This window comes from Salvelinus alpinus, chromosome 2, assembly GCF_045679555.1.
Source record: "Salvelinus alpinus chromosome 2, SLU_Salpinus.1, whole genome shotgun sequence".
Classification (NCBI taxonomy): Eukaryota; Metazoa; Chordata; class Actinopteri; order Salmoniformes; family Salmonidae; genus Salvelinus; species Salvelinus alpinus.
This window is the reverse complement of record NC_092087.1, coordinates 2,823,668-2,844,721: the sequence shown is the minus strand read 5'-3', so window position 1 is coordinate 2,844,721 and position 21,054 is coordinate 2,823,668. Positions and strand designations below refer to the sequence as shown.

Sequence of the window (21,054 nt, the reverse complement as noted above, 5' to 3'; positions counted from 1 at the left end):
GTCGATGACATGGCACACAACCCTCGATTGACGCTAGGGATGTGTATCTTTCCCTTTCAAGAAGATTCGATACATGGTAGAGGTCGACCTCTAATACACGGGCGCTCGAATACGATACGTTTTAGTTTGAATCTATTCGGTTTAATTAAAGGAATGAATTGATGCACTAACATTTGTTGCAGAAACATTCATTTCCCATTGTAAATGAAAATGTGCTGCTATGCCACTTTATGTTTATATACCCTACAGTACTCATCTCATATGTATATGTATATACTGTACTCTATACCATCTACTGCATCTTGCCTATGCCGTTCTGTACCATCACTCATTCATATATCTTTATGTACATATTCTTTATCCCTTTACACTTGTGTGTATAAGGTAGTAGTTGTGGAATTGTTAGGTTAGATTACTTGTTGGTTATTACTGCATTGTCGGAACTAGAAGCACAAGCATTTCGCTACACTCACATTAACATCTGCTAACCATGTGTATGTGACAAATAAAATTTGATTTGATTTGATTTACCTAAGCATTCAGACATTTTACTCAGTACTTTGTTGAAGCACCTTTGGCAGTGATTACAGCCTCGAGTCTTCTTGGGTATGACGCTACAAGCTTGGCACACCTGTATTCGGGGAGTTTCTCCCATTCCGCTCTGCAGATCCTCTCAAGCTCTGTCAGGTTGGATGGGGAGCGTCGCTGCACAGCTATTTTCACGTCTCTACAGAGATGTTCGATCGGGTTCAAGTCTGAGCTCTGGCTGGGCCACTCGAGGACATTAAGAGACTGGTCCTGAAGCCACTCCTGCGTTGTCTTGGCTGTGTGCTTCGGCTCGTTGTCCTGTTGGAAGGTGAACCTTCGCCCCCAGTCTGAGGTCCTGAGCGCTCTGGAGCAGGTTTTCATCAAGGATCTCTGTACTTTGCTCCGTTCATCTTTGCCTCGATCCTGACTAGTTTCCCAGTCCCTGAAAAACATCCCCGCAGCATGATGCTGCTACCACCATGCTTCACCGTAGGGATGGTGGCAGGTTTCCTCCAGACGAGATGCTTGGCATTCGGGTAAGAGTTCAATCTTGGTTTCATCAGACCAGAGAATCTTGTTTTTCATGGTCTGAGAGTCTTTAGGTGCCTTTTGGCAAACTCCAAGTGGGCAATCATGTGCCTTTTACTGAGGAGTGGCTTCCAACTAGCCACTCTACCATAAAGGTCTGATTGGTGGAGTGCTGCAGAGATGGTTGTCCTTCTGGAAGGTTCTCCCATCGCCACAGAGGAACTCTGGAGCTCTGTCAGAGTGACCATCGGGTTCTTGGTCACCTCCCTGACCAAGTCCCATCTCCCACGATTGCTCAGTTTGGCTGCGCAGCCCGCTCTAGGAAGAGTCTTCTTCCATTTAAGTTACTGTCTCGGAGCTCTATGGACAATTCCTTCGACCTCATTGCTTGCTTTTTGCTCTGACATGCATTTCCATTTTAGGAAGAGTCTTGGTGGTTCCAAACGCCTTCCATTTAAGAATGATGGAGGCCACTGTGTTCTTGGGGACCTTCAATTCTGCAGACATTTTTTGGTTCCCTTCCCCAGATTTGTGCCTCGACACAATCCTGTCTCGGTGCTCTACGGACAATTCCTTCGACCTCATGTCTTAGTTTTTGCTCTAACATGCTGTGGATCTTTCCAAATCATGTCCAATCAATTGAATTTACCACAGGTGAATGAAGTTGTAGAAACATCTCAAGGATGATCAATAGAAACAGAATGCACCTGAGCTCAATTTAACTAGGCAAGTCAGTTAAGAACAAATTATTATTTACAATGACGGCCTACCAAAAGGCCTCCCAGAAAGGAGACAGGCTAAAAAGTTGGATAAGGTTGCTAAAACTCACCCAGATGTTTTTTTCAGGTCAAGTTTAAGGAGCTCCTTTATGTGTGTGTGTATATATATATGTATATAAACACACACACACACACACACACACACACACACACACACACACACACACATATATATATAGAAGGGGAAAAAATATTTATATCTAGGGGATTGGAAATTATGCAGACAATTACATTGATGAATATACAATCTATTTGCAATATTTAAGCTCATCTACAAAAAAAATATTTTAAAAATACCATGTATACTGATTGTTTCGAGCAATACTACCAAAGTATTGCTGATGGTGAACCTGAACATTTTATTCAGGTAAAACACCATTTTCAACGGCGCATTTGATAACAAAAATAACCTAGCAAATGACTTTGGTTGTCACTCAACTAATAAAGACGTATCTTGCGCAAGCCATTTCACCAACATTTGAATGTTGAAGGTGACCTGCAGATGTGCCAGATCAGGCTCGTTAGTCAGCGGGAGAAGCGGCACAGTTTGACTGATATTGCCTGGTGTTGTTCAGCAAAATGACTTGTAGATCAATGACTGTCAATATAATGACATGCTTAGTTCAACACTGAAGGAGAGGACGCAGAGGTATTTTCCGGAAGGTAGAAAGAAAGCAATTGGAGCAAAACATTTTAGTGAAACGGAGATTCGTAACCTTGCGTGCTACCTTCGGAGAGTTTGTGATTCCGCGCTCATATCTTAAACATTTGAACCTGGGACCGATGCATATTAGTGAATCGTTACATCCCTAATTGATGCAATTCAATGTAGTTGGGCAGGAACTTGACCAAGATGGACGTTCAGTTTCCGTCAGCAGCCAGGTGACATCCTCAACGTGAGACAAATATCTGCTAGGTCATATGGTGAAAATAACCCTTCCACTGCAATGTCTTGGCACCAGTCAGCTGAAGAAGACAGAAGTAGTGTAGATGCTCTTTCAGACAGCTCATACTCACTGGGAGCCAGCAGGTCGTTCAGTGAGAAGTCATACACATAGCACATCCGCAGGAACTGACGCCTGGAACAGAAGACACGTACAGGATGAAAAACAGTAGAACCGGCTCCGCACTGTTAAAACAGGCTCCGCACTGTTAAAACAGTAGAACCGGCTCCACACTGTTAAAACAGGCTCCGCACTGTTAAAACGGTAGAACCGGCTCCGCACTGTTAAAACGGTAGAACCGGCTCCGCACTGTTAAAACGGTAGAACCGGCTCCGCACTGTTAAAACGGTAGAACCGGCTCCGCACTGTTAAAACGGTAGAACCGGCTCCGCACTGTTAAAACGGTAGAACCGGCTCCGCACTGTTAAAACGGTAGAACCGGCTCCGCACTGTTAAAACGGTAGAACCGGCTCCGCACTGTTAAAACGGTAGAACCGGCTCCGCACTGTTAAAACGGTAGAACCGGCTCCGCACTGTTAAAACGGTAGAACCGGCTCCGCACTGTTAAAACGGTAGAACCGGCTCCGCACTGTTAAAACGGTAGAACCGGCTCCGCACTGTTAAAACGGTATAATTGATTCACACTGTGACAACAATAAAACAATTTAAAACAAATCAAGAAAAGTGCAAAAAATAGCCCACATGAACATATGTAGCCTAAGAAACAAGGTTCATGAAATCAATTACTTGCTTGTAACAGATGACATTCATATACTCTCTCTGAAACTCACTTGAATAATACCTTTAATGATACAGTTGTAGCAATACACAGTGGTGACCTAAATATTGACTGGCTTTCATCAAGCTGCCCACTAAAGAAAAACCTTCAAACTGTAACCAGTGCCTGCAACCTGGGATTTTTTAATTATGTTAAATCAATTTCTTCAGAGTGCGGCAATTGTAGGCTAAGGCTTAATGATTTTTTCATTGGCAAGGTTAGCAGACTTAGGCATAACTTGCCAGCAACACATGCAAAACCTACACATCCAAGTATAACTGACCAAATTATGAAAGACAAGCATTGTAACTTTGAATTATGTAAATTGAGTGTGGAAGAGGGGGGGGGGGGGATCTATCAACAATGACAACTTGGATGGAAAATTACTGCAGACGATATTGCCACTCCTATTTGCTCTCTCTTCAATCTACAAAAAAAGTGTGTACCATGAGACCTGGAGGGAAGCAAGTCATTCTTCCACCCAAGAATAGTAAAGCACCCTTTACTATTTATTTACCTTTATTTAACTAGGCAAGTCAGTTAAGAACTAATTCTTATTTACAATGACGGCCTAGGAACAGTGGGTTATCTGCCTTGTTCAGGGGCAGAACGACAGATTTGTACCTTGTCAGCTCGGGGATTCGATCTTGCAACCTTTGTTACTAGTTCAACGCTCTAACCACTAGTCTACCCTGCCGCCCCCTAGCTCAAATAGCAGACCAATCAGACTGTTACTAACCCTTAGTAAACGTTGTGTTTGACCAGATACAATGCTATTTTACAGTAAACAAATTGACAGACTTTCAGCTCGTTTATAGGGATGGACATTCAACATGCATGGCACTTACACAAATGACTGATGATTGGCTGAGAGAAATTGATGATAAAATTATTGTGGGGGCTGTCTTGTTAGACTTCAGTGCGGCTTTTGACATGATCGATGATAGTCTGCTGCTGGAAAAACGTACATGTTATGGCTTTACACCCCCAACTACATTGTGGATAAAGAGTTCTGTCTTACAGAACATAGAGGGTGTTCTTTAATGGAAGCCTCTTCAACAAAATCCAGGTAGAATAAGGCATTCCCCAGGGCAGCTGTCTAGGCCCCTTACTTTTTTTCAATATTTACTAATGACCTACCACTGGCTATGAGTAACGCCTGTGTGTCTTTGTATGCGGATGACTCAACACTATACAGGTCAGGTACTACAGCAAGTGAAGTCACTGCAACACTTAAAGAGATTCAGTCAGTTTCAGAATGGGTGGCAAGAAATAAGTTAGTACTAAATATTTCAAAAACTAAAAGCATTGTATTTGGGACAAATCATTCACTAAATATTGTAATGAATAATGTGGAAATTGAGGAGACTAAACTGCTTGGAGTAACCCTGGATTGTAAACTGTTATGGTAAAAACATATTGATACAGTAGTAGCTAAGATGGGTAGAAATCTGTCCATAATAAAGTGCTGCTCTGCCTTAACAACACTATCAACAAGGCAGGTCCTACAGACCCTAGTTTCTACCTTCTTAACAGCACTATCAACAAGGCAGGTCCTGCAGGCCCTAGTTTGTCGCACCTGTACTACTACTTATTTACAATGACGGACTTCCCCCGGCCAAACTCTAACGACGCTGGGCCAATTGTGCCCCGCCCTATAGGACTCCCAATCATGGCCGATTGTGATACAGCCTGGAATCGAACCATGGTCTGTAATGATGCCTCTAGCACTGAGATGCCTTACACCGCTGAGCCACTCGGGAGCCCTAAAACTCATGCAAGTAGTAGTAACTCATGCAAGCAGTAGTAACTCATGCAAGCAGTAGTAACTCATGCAAGCAGTAGTAACTCATGCAAGCAGTAGTAACTCATGCAAGAAGTAGTAACTCATACAAGAAGTAGAATATGGAGAAAAATAATACAAATACACCTTATGGAACAGCATAAATACACGGACTGTGAAGTCACACTCACAGGTACACAAAACACACCCAACAAACACCCTACACACCTGGATAGTGTGTAGTAGTAGACTAGTGGCCTGACCCTAACCCTGGGGACTTACTGTACTGTGAAATCGTTTGGGAAATGTATTTTCATGTTTAAAAATGTTACTATAATGTATATTATACTGCTTTAATTTTTACTGGACGCCAGGAAGAGTAGCTTCTGCCTTAGCAGCAGCTAGTGGGGATCCATAATAAATACAAATACATCTCCATGACCCCGAGCCATCCACAATAAATACAAATACATCTCCATGACCCCGAGCCATCCACCAGGGATCCATAGTAAATACAAATACATCTCCATGACCCCGAGCCATCCACCGGGGATCCATAATAAATACAAATACATCTCCATGACCCTGAGCCATCCACCAGGGATCCATAGTAAATACATCTCCATGACCCCGAGCCATCCACCAGGGATCCATAGTAAATACATCTCCATGACCCCGAGCCATCCACCGGGGATCCATAGTAAATACATCTCCATGACCCCGAGCCATCCACCAGGGATCCATAGTAAATACACCTCCATGACCCCGAGCCATCCACCAGGGATCCATAGTAAATACATTTCCATGACCCCGAGCCATCCACCGGGGAGCCATAATAAATACATCTCCATGACCCCGAGCCATCCACCAGGGATCCATAGTAAATACACCTCCATGACCCCGAGCCATCCACCAGGGATCCATAGTAAATACATCTCCATGACCCCGAGCCATCCACCGGGGAGCCATAATAAATACATCTCCATGACCCCGAGCCATCCACCAGGGATCCATAGTAAATACACCTCCATGACCCCGAGCCATCCACCAGGGATCCATAGTAAATACATCTCCATGACCCCAAGCCATCCACCGGGGAGCCATAATAAATACATCTCCATGACCCCGAGCCATCCACCAGGGATCCATAGTAAATACATCTCCATGACCCGAGCCATCCACCGGGGAGCCATAATAAATACATCTCCATGACCCCGAGCCATCCACCAGGGATCCATAGTAAATACATCTCCATGACCCGAGCCATCCACCAGGGATCCATAGTAAATACATCTCCATGACCCCGAGCCATCCACCGGGGAGCCATAGTAAATACACCTCCATGACCCCGAGCCATCCACCAGGGATCCATAGTAAATACATCTCCATGACCCCGAGCCATCCACCAGGGATCCATAGTAAATACAACTCCATGACCCCGAGCCATCCACCAGGGATCCATAGTAAAAAAACGGACTCCACACAGTTAGAACATTATGACAGATTCACACTTAAAACATATCTAACAGTGTGGAATCAGTTTCACAGATCAGTTATAAGCAAATCCCAGGTAGACAACAACTCACATCCTCAGGTAGACAACAACTCACATCCTCAGGTAGACAACATCATTAACAGCAGCAATTCCCATCCTCAGGTAGACAACAACTCACATCCTCAGGTAGACAACAACTCACATCCTCAGGTAGACAACATCATTAACAGCAGCAATTCACATCCTCAGGTAGACAACAACTCACATCCTCAGGTAGACAACAACTCACATCCTCAGGTAGACAACATCATTAACAGCAGCAATTCCCATCCTCAGGTAGACAACAACTCACATCCTCAGGTAGACAACAACTCACATCCTCAGGTAGACAACATCATTAACAGCAGCAATTCACATCCTCAGGTAGACAACAACTCACATCCTCAGGTAGACAACAACTCACATCCTCAGGTAGACAACATCATTAACAGCAGCAATTCACATCCTCAGGTAGACAACAACTCACATCCTCAGGTAGACAACAACTCACATCCTCAGGTAAACAACAACAAATCACATCCTCAGGTAGACAACATCATTAACAGCAGCAATTCCCATCCTCAGGTAGACAACAACAACTCACATCCTCAGGTAGACACTCATGACAGCAGTGGGCCACTCATGGAGCTGGGGATGCTGGATGTTCTCAGAGAATGGGACCTGTAGGGAAACACATCAGATAGAAATAACAGGGCTCGGATTAATCACATACAGTACAGTACAGTACATATAGTACAGTACATATAGTACACACAGTACATACAGTACAGTACAAATAGTACATACAGTACAGTACATACAGTACATATAGTACATACAGTACAGTACATACAGTACATACAGTACATACAGTACAGTACATATAGTACAGTACATATAGTACATACAGTACATACAGTACAGTACAGATAGTACATACAGTACATACAGTACATACAGTACAGTACATATAGTACATATAGTACATACAGTACAGTACAGATAGTACATACAGTACAGTACATACAGTACAGTACAGATAGTACATACAGTACAGTACATACAGTACATATAGTACATACAGTACAGTACAGATAGTACATACAGTACATACAGTACAGTACATACAGTACAGTACATACAGTACATACAGTACAGTACATACAGTGCCTTTAGAAAGTATTCACAGGCCTAGACTTTCCACATTTGTGATACAGCCTGAATTTAAAATTGATTACATTTAGATTGTGTCCCTGGCCTATACAGAATACCTGAAAGTGTCAAAGTGGACTTATGTTTTTAGAAATTGTTACAAATTAATTAAAAATGAAAAGCTGAAATGTCTTGAGTGAATAAGTATTCAACCTCTAAATAAGTTCAAGTCACATAATAAGTTGCGTGAACTCACTGTGTGCAAAAACGTTTTTTGAATGACTACCTCATCTCTGTATCCCACACATAGAATTATCTGTAAGTTCCCTCAGTCAAGCACTGAATTTCAAACAGATTCAACCACAAAGACAAGGGAGGATTTCCAATGCCTTTCAAAGAATGGGTCAACATTTTTAATAAGCAAAAATGTAATATCCCCCAGTTGCCAGAGAGGAAGGAAACCGCTCAGGATTTCACCATGAGACCAATGGGGACTTTAAAATAGTTAGAGTTGAATTGCTGTGATAGGAGAAAACTGAGGATGGATCAACAACATTTTAGTTACTCCACAATACTAACCTAAATAACAGAGTGAAAAGAAGGAAGCCTGAACAGAATAAAAATATTCCAAAACATGCGTTATATTTGGGGCAAATCCAACACATTACTGAGTACCACTTCATATTTTCAAGCATGGTGGTGGCTGCATCATGCTATGGGTATGCTTGTCATCAGTAAGGACTAGGGAGTTTTTGTTTTGTATGAAAAGAAACAGAAAATAGCTAAGCGCAGGCAAAATCCTAGAGGAAAACCTGGTTCGGTCTGCTTTCCAACACTCACTGGGAGACAAATTCACCTTTCAGCAGGACAATAACCTAAAACACAAGGCCAAATATACACTGGAGTTGCTTTCCAAGAAGACATTGAATGTTCCCGAGTGGCCTAGTTACAGTTTTTACTTAAAATCTGCTTGGAAATCTAATGGCAAGACATGAAAATGGCAGTCTAGCAATGATCAACAAACAACTTGACAGCGCTTGAAGAATTTTATAAAGAATAAATGTGCAAATATTGTACAATCCAGGTGTGAAAAGCTCTAGAGACTTACCCAGAAAGCCTCACAGCTATAATCGCTGCTAAAGGTGCTTCTACAAAGTATTGACTCATATCCTAACTGTAGGTAGTAGGTTTTCATAACGATTGGAAATCGGTATTTTTGGGCGCCGATTAGCCGTTTTTTTACACCTTTATTTAATCTTTATTTAACTAGGCAAGTCAGTTAAGAACACATTCTTATTTTCAATGACGGCCTAGGAACGTTCTGCCTCGTTCAGGGGCAGAACGACAGATTTTTAACCTTGTCAGCTCGGGGGAAATAATCTTGCAACCTTACAGTTAACTAGTCCAATGCTCTAACACCTGATTACATTGCACTCCACGAGGAGCCTGCCTGTTACGCGAATGCAGTAAGCTAAGGTAAGTTGCTAGCTAGCATTAAACTTATCTTATAAAAAACAATCAATCAATGACTGTCATTGCTCCAATGTGTACTTAAACATAAACATCAATGCCTTTCTTAAAATCAATACACAAGTATATATTTTTTTACCTACATATTTAGCTAAAAGAAATCCAGGTTAGCAGGCAATATTAACCAGGTGAAATTGTGTCATTGCAACAGTGTATATGCAACATGTTGGGCCGCCTGGCTCTTTGCGAACTAATTTGCCAGAATTTTACGTAATTATGACATAACATTGAAGGTTGTGCAATGTAACAGGAATATTTAGACTCATGGATGCCACCCGTTTGATAAAATACGGAACGGAATAAACGTTTTGTTTTCGAGGTGATAGTTTCCGGATTAGTCAAAGGTATATGGTTTAGAGAGAAATAGTCGACGTGTTATAATTCCTGTAATAACTTGCGGCTGAACTTGAAAGGGGTTCCTTAGTTATTTTACTGTTCATGTCTTCCATAGAGAATGTCTTGATCTACTTCAAATAAGGTCTGTGTTTCGCAGAGTAGCAGACTGACAGGGGACCACGCAGACAAGCTCTGCTTTCTGCACTACAACATAAAACTTCTTAACTGGGAATATTGAAGACCCATGAAAGCTGGTGGTTCGTTTTAACATATGTTCTCATGTTATTTGAGACTAAATTGATTTTATTTATGTATTATATTAAGTTAAAATAAAAGTGTTCATTGTTCATTCAGTATTGTTGCAATTGTCATTATTACAAAAATGTGTGTGTGTGTACATATAAAACTTTACTTTCCTTCTTTTTTAAATTTATTTTAAATTTTTAAATTGGCCGATTAACTTCTCTAGGGTAGGGGGCAGTATTCGGAATTTTGGATGAAATGCATGCCCAAATTAAACGGCCTGTTTCTCGGGCCCAGAAGATATGATATGCATATAACTGGTAGATTTTGATAGAAAACACTCTAAAGTGGCTTTCGACCTTCGTCTCTCCCGAGCCCGTAGTTTTAGCGATGAACCCACAAATGCTGATGCTCCAGATACCAGATTCTCAACTAGTCTAAAGAAGGAGTTTTATTGCTTCTTTAAATCAGAACAGTTTTCAGCGGTGCTAACATAGTTGCAAAAGGATTTTCTAATGATCAATTAGCCTTTTAAAATGCTAAACTTGGATTAGCTAACACAACGTGCCATTGGAACACAGGAGTGATGGTTGCTGATAATGGGTCTATGTAAATATTCCATTTAAAACCAGCCGTTTCCAGCTACAATAGTAATTTACAACATTAACAACGTGTACAGTGTTTTAATGGACAAAAGAACACTTTTCTTTCAAAAACAAGAACATTTCTAAGTGACCCCAACATTTTGAACAGTAGTGTATTGATTAAAAGTAATGTGTGCGTTTAAATATTGTAATGACCCGGCTGGGTCATAAAGGGAAAAGAGACGGACTCTAGGTGTGCAGGTCAGAACACAGGTTTATTCATAAACTGGGCTATTGTTCCGGCCACAACCCACGCCGCTAAATGCCGAACGTACACAATGTTACCCTGTCGGGTCAAGAGTCACTCTCATAGGAACAGATCAAGGCACGAACAGAAGAGAGAGAACAATGAGACAGTAATCCCTATTTATGCATTTCCAAATCCCGCGGTATTACCCATCATACCCCCCCAACCTTTCCATCTGTCCTGACATATTTAACCCCTGCTAGTAGCCATGAGAACCATAACACACCCACAAACACAGAACACAATACCGGGTCGTTACATAGCCCCCCCCCTTTCTAAACCCTAGCCCCTAGGGTTACACAACAAAATCCTTAAAACGACCCGGAGGTCGCATCAGTCTCTTGGGCCTCCCCGTGACTCTCAGCGGTGGCCCCCCAGAACGCTCCTCTGCCCCAATGTCATTTCCAGCGCCCTCCGAAGAAGCAGCCCCCTCCCCAGGCTCAGGTTGTGCTAGAGTCTCCTCGTTAGACTGTTCCCGTGGGCTCACATCAGAGCCCTCACTCCCATTCCCTACCGTTTTCCTCCCTCTGTAGGGTGCCAATCGATCCCGGTGGACCACCACCTTCCTGCTCCGTGGGGGAACCTCCACCCGGTACGTCTTCTCCGCGCCTAACCGTCTACACAACTCTGAGAACACCCGTGACTCGAAGTTTCTTCCCTGGTCGCTGTGAATAGACTGTGGCACCCCAAACCGACTGATTATTCCCCCCACCAACGCATCAGCTATTGTCCCCGCCTCCTGGTCTGGGAGAGCGTAAGCCTCCGGCCACTTGGTGAAGTAGTCCATGGCGGTTAGAATCCACCTGTTACCGCTGTCTGTGGTTGGAAACGGCCCTACTATGTCTACCCCCAGTCTCTCCATGGGCTCCCCTACTGGGAATTGTTGTAGGAGGGCGTGTGACTGACCTGGAGGTCCTTTTTTAGCAGCACACTCGTCGCACTGCCTACAAAAGTCCTCAACATCCCTCCTGTGCCTTGCCCAATAGAAGCCTTTACGCATGCGCTTTAACGTTTTGGAGACCCCAAAATGCCCTGCGCCTACTCCCCCATGAAGCTGCTGTAACACGCTCTCCTGCAGCCTTTTGGGCACCACTACCTGCCACGTAATTTCTCCAGTCGCTGGCTTTTTCCACCCCCTCTGGAGCACTCCCTCAGCCACTCTAAGGACTGTGAATTTAGCCCACAGTCCTTTGGTGACTGGTGATAGAGGGGCTACTTCCCCCCACGGCGGTCGTCTTCTCTCTTCCACCCACCGCAGCACAGGACGCAGCTCTGCGTCCTCCTCCTGGCGACGCCTCCACTCCCCAACGTCCACAGCCTCAAGCTCCCGGCACTCTGTCACACTCAGCTGACTCACCGTGGCGGTGACTCCCTCCTCCCTGCACAGTTCTCTCTCTCGCTCCACCCGTTTGGCGCAGTACCCACAGCCATCCTCAGCACACGGGCGGCGGGACAAGGCGTCTGCATTGCTGTGGCGAAGGCCGGCTCTGTGCTCCACCTGGAAGTCGTAGGGTTGCAGCTCCTCCAGCCAGTGGGCAATCTGACCCTCTGGCTCCTTGAAGGAGAGAAGCCACTGCAGGGCGGAGTGATCCGTCCGGACCACAAACGGCAGGCCCCCCAGGTAGTACTTGAAATGGCGTACTGCTGCCACGACAGCCAAAAGCTCTCTCCTTGTCACGCAGTAGCGTTTTTCAGCCTTATCAAAAGTTCTGCTGTAATAAGCTACTACGTGTTCCCCATCAGGGCCACGCTGAGCCAGCACAGCCCCCAAGCCCTCATTGCTTGCGTCGGTGTCCAGGATGAACGGACGGTTCGGGTCTGGTGAGGCCAGGACAGGGGCCTCCATCAGGGCACGTTTGAGGGCCTCAAACGCCCGCTGGTGCTCTTCGGTCCACTGAAAAACAGTGTCCTCCTTGAGAAGGTGGTTCAAAGGAGCCGCTACCCCCGCAAACCCCTTCACAAACCTACGATAGTAGGATGCCAGCCCCAGGAAGCTCTTAACCTCTTTTTTCCCCCTGGAACTGGCCACCCCCTCACAGCCTCTACTTTGTCTGGCATCGTGCTGATGCCCTCACCACCCAGCTGATGCCCCAGGAACGCCACCTCCCTTTGCATGAAATGGCACTTTCCCGGGTGTAATTTTAGCCCCGCCCCCGAGATCCTCTCCAACACTCGCCTAATTGCCCCCAGTGCCCCCTCAAACGATGTGCCGTGCACCAATATGTCGTCTAGGTACACAACACACTCGTCTCTCGGAACCCCCGCCAGCACTCTGTCCATGAGCCTCTCAAAGGTGGCAGGAGCATTACAGAGCCCGAAGCACAGCACCTTGAACTGCCAATGGCCCCTATCCGTGGAGAAGGCCGTTTTTTCACGTGCCCCTGGCGAGAGGGGCACCTGCCAGTAGCCACTGCGCAGATCAAGGGAGGAGAACCACGAGGACCCTCTCACGTGGTCTAGCAACTCATCAATCCTCGGTAGGGGATAAGAGTCTTTGGTGGTGACAGAATTTAGGCCCCTGTAGTCAACACAAAACCTAAGTTTACCCCCTTTCTTAGGCACCATGACGACCGGCGCGGACCATGGGCTATCTGATGGCTCAATGAAATCAGCCCGCAACATGTCTACAATAGCTGTGTCTGCTGCTTCCCTCCTGGCAAGGGGAATACGACGGGGCCGAATTTTAATGGGTCGGGCGTCCCCAGTGTCTATTTCGTGCTGGACTAGGTGCGTTTGTCCTACCTCATCTTCCCCCCAAGCGAAGCTATCTTTAAAGTCCAACAGCAGCTGCTTTAACTGTCTCTGTTGTCCCTCATCCAGACCCTGACAGTTCTTCAGCCACACAGCCTCGACGGCGTCTATAGCTTCCTCCTTCCCCCCGTCGGGCTGATGGGGTGAAGGAGCCAGTGTATTTTGGGCTACTGGGCTGCCTGTGCTTGCACCATGATGGGGAGTGAAGGCCGTCGCCGCCGGAGACAGCTGCTGGGATGGCACAACGACCAAGGGAGCAGCCGGGATGACCGGTGGAGTCTCTGCAAGCTTGGAGGAAGACGGAGGGACAGCCCTGCCCCCTGCTGGCCCTCCCGAAGGCGACATTCCCACTGTGGGCCCCCCCCGACAGCCTCAAAGTGCCCGACGCTAAGTCCAACTGAGCCCCACAGTTTTTCAAAAAGTCCATTCCCAGTATACAGGGGTCCTGCACCGCTGCTACCCACACCGGACACCCCACAGTTCTCCCCCCCACGGTCACAGATAGCTGACACTTCCCTAACATGGGGGCTAGCTCCCCCGTGACAGTCCGTAGCTGGACAAGGGTCGGCTCCACCCGCACCCCAACAGGTAGTATGTCTGGTCTCACCAGGGTTACTGTAGAGCCCGTGTCGACCAGGGCCAAACATTCCACCCCCTCTACCTTGACGATGACATTGCAGAAGTCCCCAACGGTGGTACGTCCCACCACAACTACAGGACTAGGAAACCCGGCGGCAGCTACACCCTGGGGGAGTAGGTCCCCACCCTCTTGTCTGCGCTGCTGGGTACCTTCTTTGCTTACAGTGGGTTCGGGGGCGGGGGGGGTGGGCCCACGCAGCCCCCTGCGCGCGAACCCGCTGTCGTTTCCCTGGTGACGGGGGAATCTGTCACACTCTCGCTGAATGTGGCCAGGCTGGCCACAACCCCAGCAGACAATAGGAGCTGAGCTGACACTGCGACGTTGCCTGGAGCCCCTCTCCATGACAAGCGAAGCAGTCTTGACTAGCCCGCCCAACTCGTCAACCCACTCCGGTTTTGTGACCCCTGGCACCCCAGCCACCGCTGCTCTCACCTCTGGTTGACTGGCGACTTCCACTCTCACTCCCTCACCCCAGATCAGCTCCCTCTTCCTGGCTATCTCCACTGCAGCCCGCAGAGATGGTGGGTCCGCCATCTGAACATGCTTACCCAGTTCGGTGGAAGAGAGCGCTCTAATAAAACTGTCCCGTGCCAGCTCGTCTTGCACCCCAATCGGCATAGTTGCATAAGCCCGCCTGGTCAGGCTCAGAATACCACTTGCCAACGCCTTTAATGATTCCCCCTGAAGTCTCATTTTGTTACACAGTTCAATCCGCAGCATGTTGGGCTGCGCGTCGCTGCCGAAACGGCCCCCCAATGCCTCCACTAGCGCACCATAGTCGTCCCTTTCGTCCGGGGCTAGCGTTAGCAGGCATTCCGACGCCTCCTCTGCCAGGCTCAGGGCAAGCTGTAACGCTTTCGTCTCGTCAGACCACCTCCCGGCTCTAGCCAACAACTCGAATTGAGTGAAAAAAACTTCCCATTTACCTTGTCCATTGAACTTTGGTAGTTTAGCCGCTACCGTGGCTAATGGCAATAGGTCGCCGCCATCTCTGTTTACCTTAGCAGGCCCAGCCATTTCCGCACCCGGTGACGTCGATATCCCCGTCGCCGTGACGTCAGCTCTCGAGCGGTGTGAAGGAAAACCCGCCAGTTCTGCCATCTTGCTGACTGACAATTTAACTCCCGCCATGTGGCTCTCCAGCTTCCCTACGGCAGTCGCCGCCTGACCCTCCCGACCGGGTACCCCCGAGCCCACAACGGACACTTTGTCCGACTCTTCCTTAATTTTCCGCCTCGCCCCAAGCGACATGACCGTAGATGCGAGTCACGCTAAAGCCAACCCGGCCTATACTGAACAGCTAACTCGCCTAGTCACGATCCCGTAGTTCGAAAGCACTTCTGACACCAATGTAATGACCCGGCTGGGTCATAAAGGGAAAAGAGACGGACTCTAGGTGTGCAGGTCAGAACACAGGTTTATTCATAAACTGGGCTATTGTTCCGGCCACAACCCACGCCGCTAAATGCCGAACGTACACAATGTTACCCTGTCGGGTCAAGAGTCACTCTCATAGGAACAGATCAAGGCACGAACAGAAGAGAGAGAACAATGAGACAGTAATCCCTATTTATGCATTTCCAAATCCCGCGGTATTACCCATCATACCCCCCCAACCTTTCCATCTGTCCTGACATATTTAACCCCTGCTAGTAGCCATGAGAACCATAACACACCCACAAACACAGAACACAATACCGGGTCGTTACAATATGTATAACCATATATTTACAAGCATTTCGCTACATCCACAATAAGCTAAACATGTGTATGTGTAGTGTAAGTGTACATACCATGTAATGACACTCAGGCTTGAAGCGGTACAGGAGTTGCAGTATCCTCATGTACAGTCTCTGTACTGCATCTGGCTACAATGGGAACAACAACATTGTATTACACTACCAACATTGGCAGCTGCAAATAAATTATCACTTTCATATGAGTCATATACACAATACAACCTCTGTGTGTGTTATTGGAGAACTCATGCAGTCATATTCATGCTAATTTAAAAACGTGTATTACCTTTGGGCTCGGGGCAAGGTCGTTCTTAGTGAAATGTTTTGCCTCCTGCCCGGTAAGGACCTCAGTGCGGAAAAAGGTTACGATGGCGTCCACTTTATACACTGGGAAAGTGTTCTCCGTCATTGTTACTAGGAAAAACATTTTTTAAACTGAATCAACAAGCAATTCAAATTCAGATCAATGTTTTTACTTGGGTATTTGGCTACGGTACACTACCATTATTCATATCAGTACATTTGAACTTATCTGCTTTAACGTTAACTAGCTAACGTTAACTATTCACTATTTAACGTTAGCCCAGGTAGCTAACTTGGCTACCTTGCTTACTTTGTCCTACACATAATCGTTATAAATATCTAAAGCTAGATTATTCAAACAGTGATTCTTAGTATAACGTCTTTGCAATGAGTAGTTTGATTACCTGAAATTGTGTTGTTGACTACGGAGCAAACAAGTAGCTAACTATTTCACGTCTGGTATTTCGATTTTTGGCGCTTTCGAGGTAACTTCCGTGTTTTTCGTATTCTTCAGTTGATTATTGGTGCGCGACAGCGCCACCGCAAGGTTTGGGGTCGTCACTGGTTTAAACAGCCACAAAGTCATAAACCACACCCATTTCTACAGTTGCTCTTCTTAAATCTAATTTTCAACCTAACCTTAACCACACTGCAAACACTTGGTGGCAGGTAGCCTAGTGGTTAGAGCATTGGGCCAGTAACCAAAAGGTTGCTGGATAAAAATCTGTTGTTCTGCCCCTGAACAAGGCAGTTAACCCACTGTACCCTGGTAGGCTCTCATTGTAAATAAGAATTTGTTCTTAACTGACTTGCCTAGTTAAAATAAATTAGCCTAACCTTAAATGATGATCGAAAACCATTTCAGTTTTCATGTATTTTTAAGACTTTTGGAAAGTTAACGATAACAAACTCATTTAGAACACGCAGTCCCAATCTACATCCGGTTAGCTAGCTTCCGCAGAGAACTCCACATGTCAAGTGCATGTTACAAGCAGAAAATTAAACAAAGTCTACTTATAAAGACGGAAAAGCTGGGTTACATGTAGCGTAGTCAGTGTATGGAGAAGTCAGGGCTAGCCAGCCAGACACTTCAGAGGACGTGGGCTACTTGGCCTGTGCCACGTTGGGTATGTTTTTACATTCTGGAATGTTCAGTTGAACGGAAACGGTGCTGTACTGAATGACGAGTTGGAAAACGGGGAGGGGTTGGGTTGTGAAACGCTGTCCGCATAGACAATGTAGCCTAGTGGTTAGAGTGTTGGGCCAGTAACCGAAAGGTTCCCATCTAGCAAAGAGGAGTCGGCCCAGAAGCGGCCCTCTTCCGTGGGACCGGAACTGATTGAATCGGCAAGGAATTGGGTGTCGGACTTGGCCCGGAATCAAAATGAATGACTGCCCAGAATCGGCCCAAGTACATCGGCCGTTTCCGCCACCCGGAATTCAGCCGACTTTTGCGGCATCTTAAAGAATCCCCCCAGAAGCGGCCCGATGAAAATGTAAATAAATGTATACAAAATTACACGATTTAGTCATTTTAAATATGACTATTATACATTTGATACCCATCCACAAAAAACATTTTGTGTTGGCACCATTCACCTAGTGACCATGTCAGCATGTATGTGCCTAGCCGCCACAGGAGTCGCTATAGCACGATAGGACAAGGACATGGGGCCGGCCAAACCCTCCCCTAACTCGGACGACGCTGGGCCAATTGTGCGTTGCCTCATGGGTCTCCCGGTCGCGGCCGGCACGGGTCTCGAACCAGCATCTGTAGAAACGCAGTTTGCACTGAGACACAGTGTGTTAGACCGCTACGCCACTCGGGAGGTTCCAACCACAAAGTTTTGGATGCTTATCAATTGCCTTGCACAAAGTATCAAAATACAAAAATAATGAGAAAATATGGAATAAATAAATAATGAAATGTAAATTATATAAAGCAGCCCGTGTAATCATCTGGCAGAGAGTAGCCCAAATCGTCCCGAGCCCCAAGTAATACATTTGGGCCAGATAATTCACACAGGAATCAGCCCGAGCTTAATCCCCGCATTTTAGCCATAAGTAATACTGCCGATGGCGGCCCAGACTCGGGCCACATGACGTCGGCCAAGTATAGCCAGAAACTCAAACAGGAAGTAGCCGTGCTAAGGACTATTCAACGTTGGTCTGACCAATCGGAATCCCCGCTTCAAGAGTGTTTTTATCACGCGGACAGGGATATGTTCCGGGTAGCTTCTGAGAATAATATCAATGAACATACTGATACGGTGACTGGGTTTACCAGGAAGTGTATCGGTGATGTTGTACCCAATGTGACTATTAAAACCTACCCTAACCAGAAACTATGGATAAATGGCGGCATTCATGCAAAACTGAAAGCACGAACCACCACATTTAACCATGGCAAGGGGACTGGGTATATGGCAGAACACAAACAGTGTAGTTATTCCCTCCGCAAGGCAATCAAACAGGCAAAACGTCAGTATAGAGACAAAGTGGAGTCGCAATTCAACGGCCCAGACACGAGACGTATGTGGCAGGGTCTACAGACAATCATAGACTACAAAAGGAAAACCAGCCACATTGCAGACACAGACGTCTTGCTTCCGGACAAGCTAAACACCTTCTTCGCCCGCTTTGAGGATAACGCAGTGCCACCGACGCAGCCAGCTACCAAGGACTGTGGGCTCTCCTTCTCCGTGGCCCAGACTGCATCCCAAGCCGCGTCCACAGAGCATGCGCAGACCAGCTGGCTGGTGTGTTTACGGATATATTCAATCTCTCCTTCAAATCAAACCAATGCAAGTATGCTCCCTCTAATTCTCTTTCTCTCCCTCCCCTCCCAGAGGACCATTATAGGACCACGCCCCAGGACAACCTGACCTGATGACTCCTTGCTGTCCCCAGTCCACGTGGTCATGCTGCTGCTCCAGTTTCAACTGTTCTGCCTGCGGCTATGGATCCCTGACCTGTTCACCGGACGCGCTACCTTGTCCCGGACCTGCTGTTTTTCGACTCTCTACCGCACCTGCTGTCTCTAAATCTGAATGCTCGGCTATGAAAAGCCAACTGACATTTACTCCTGAGGTGCTGACCTGTTGCAACCTCTACAACCACTGTGATTATTTCTTATTATCTATAAACGTTTGAACATCTTGGCCATGTACTGTTATAATCTCCACTCGGCACAGCCAGAAGAGGACTTGCCATCCCTCAGAGCCTGGTTCCTCTCTAGGCTTCTTCCTAGGTTCCTGCCTTTCAAGGGAGTTTTTCCTAGCCACCGTACTTCTACATCTGCATTGCCTGCTTTTTGGGGTTTTAGGCTGGGTTTCTGTATAGCACTTTGTGACATCGGCTGATGTAAAAAGGGCTTCATAATTACATTTGATTGATTGACTATAGCTCAGCAGTCAACACCATAGTACCCTCCAAGCTCATCATTAAGCTTGAGGCCTTGGATCAGAACCCCGCACTGTGCAACTGGGTCCTGGACTTCCTGACTGGCCGCCCCCAGGTGGTGAAGGTAGGAAACAACACCTCCACTTTGCTGATCCTCAACACTGGGGCCCCACAAGGGTATGTGCATCCTGTCGGGTTGTATCGCCGCCTGGTACGGCAACTGCACCGCCCACAACCGCAAGGCTCTCCAGAGGGTGGTACGGTCTGCACAACGCATCACCGGGGGCAAACTACCTGCCCTCCAGGGCACCTACACCACCCTATGTCACAGGAAGGCCAAAAAGATCATCAAGGACAACAGCCATCCGAGCCACTGCCTGTTCACCCCGCTATCATCCAGAAGGCGAGGTCAGTACAGGTGCATCAAAGCTGGGACAGAGAGACTGAAAAACAGCTTCTATCTCAAGGCCATCAAACTGTTAAACAGCCATCACAAACACAGAGATGCTGCTGCCTACATACAGACTTGAAATCATTGGCCACTTTAATAAATGGATCACTAGTCACTTTAATAATGCCACTTTAATAATGTTTACATATCTTGCATTACTCATCTCATGTATATACTGTATTTTATACCATCTATTGCATCTTGCCTATGCTACTCGGTCATCCATACATTTATATGTATATATTCTTATTCCATCCCTTTACTTAGATTTGTGTGTATTAGGTATTTGTTGTGGAATTGTGAGATTACTTGTTAGATATTACTGCACTGTCGGAACTAGAAGCACAAGCATTTCGCTACACTCGCAATAACATCTGCTAACCATGTGTATGTGACCAATACATTTTGATTTGAAATGTTAGGCTTTCCTGAGAAAAGGACGACCAAATAGGCCTACCAATAAATATGTATCTATTAGCTAAAGCTAAACTATGCCCTAGCACCATAGAAAGTCTATCAAAGGTTTGATATTTCAGCACTATAGACAGCGATCGGTAGTCTACTTTGTGAGTGGCTGTCTGGCTAACACACGTAAACGTGTGTGTGGGGGCCTTGAGCAAGGCACTTAACCCTAATTGCAGGGAGAAAGCTATTTGTACCAGAAGCATGCCAGCTCCTGGAGTCTGGGTACATGTCCTGACTCTACTCTTTCAGAGCACCTCTCATTTTCTCCTCACTCCAC

General features: G+C 46.2%; 1 protein-coding gene across 2 annotated transcripts in view; it reads right to left on the bottom strand.

The window, feature by feature from the left end:
* nuf2 (UF2 component of NDC80 kinetochore complex) overlaps positions 1-17,011 on the bottom strand; it is a 30,338-nt gene extending 13,327 nt beyond the window's left edge. Inside the window, exons 1-5 of one of the 2 annotated variants that reach the window (XM_071364949.1) lie at positions 16,864-17,011; positions 16,443-16,570; positions 16,211-16,285; positions 7,479-7,555; positions 2,853-2,914 (exon numbers count right to left, since the gene is read on the bottom strand). In XM_071364949.1, the coding sequence (XP_071221050.1) occupies positions 2,853-2,914; positions 7,479-7,555; positions 16,211-16,285; positions 16,443-16,565 (337 nt within the window). In that variant the 5' untranslated portion in view covers positions 16,566-16,570; positions 16,864-17,011. Of the gene's footprint in view, positions 1-2,852; positions 2,915-7,478; positions 7,557-15,766; positions 16,135-16,210; positions 16,286-16,442; positions 16,571-16,863 lie in introns of those variants that run through there. The other variant, XM_071364956.1, reaches the window with a different exon arrangement.
* Positions 17,012-21,054: the final 4,043 nt, after the last annotated feature.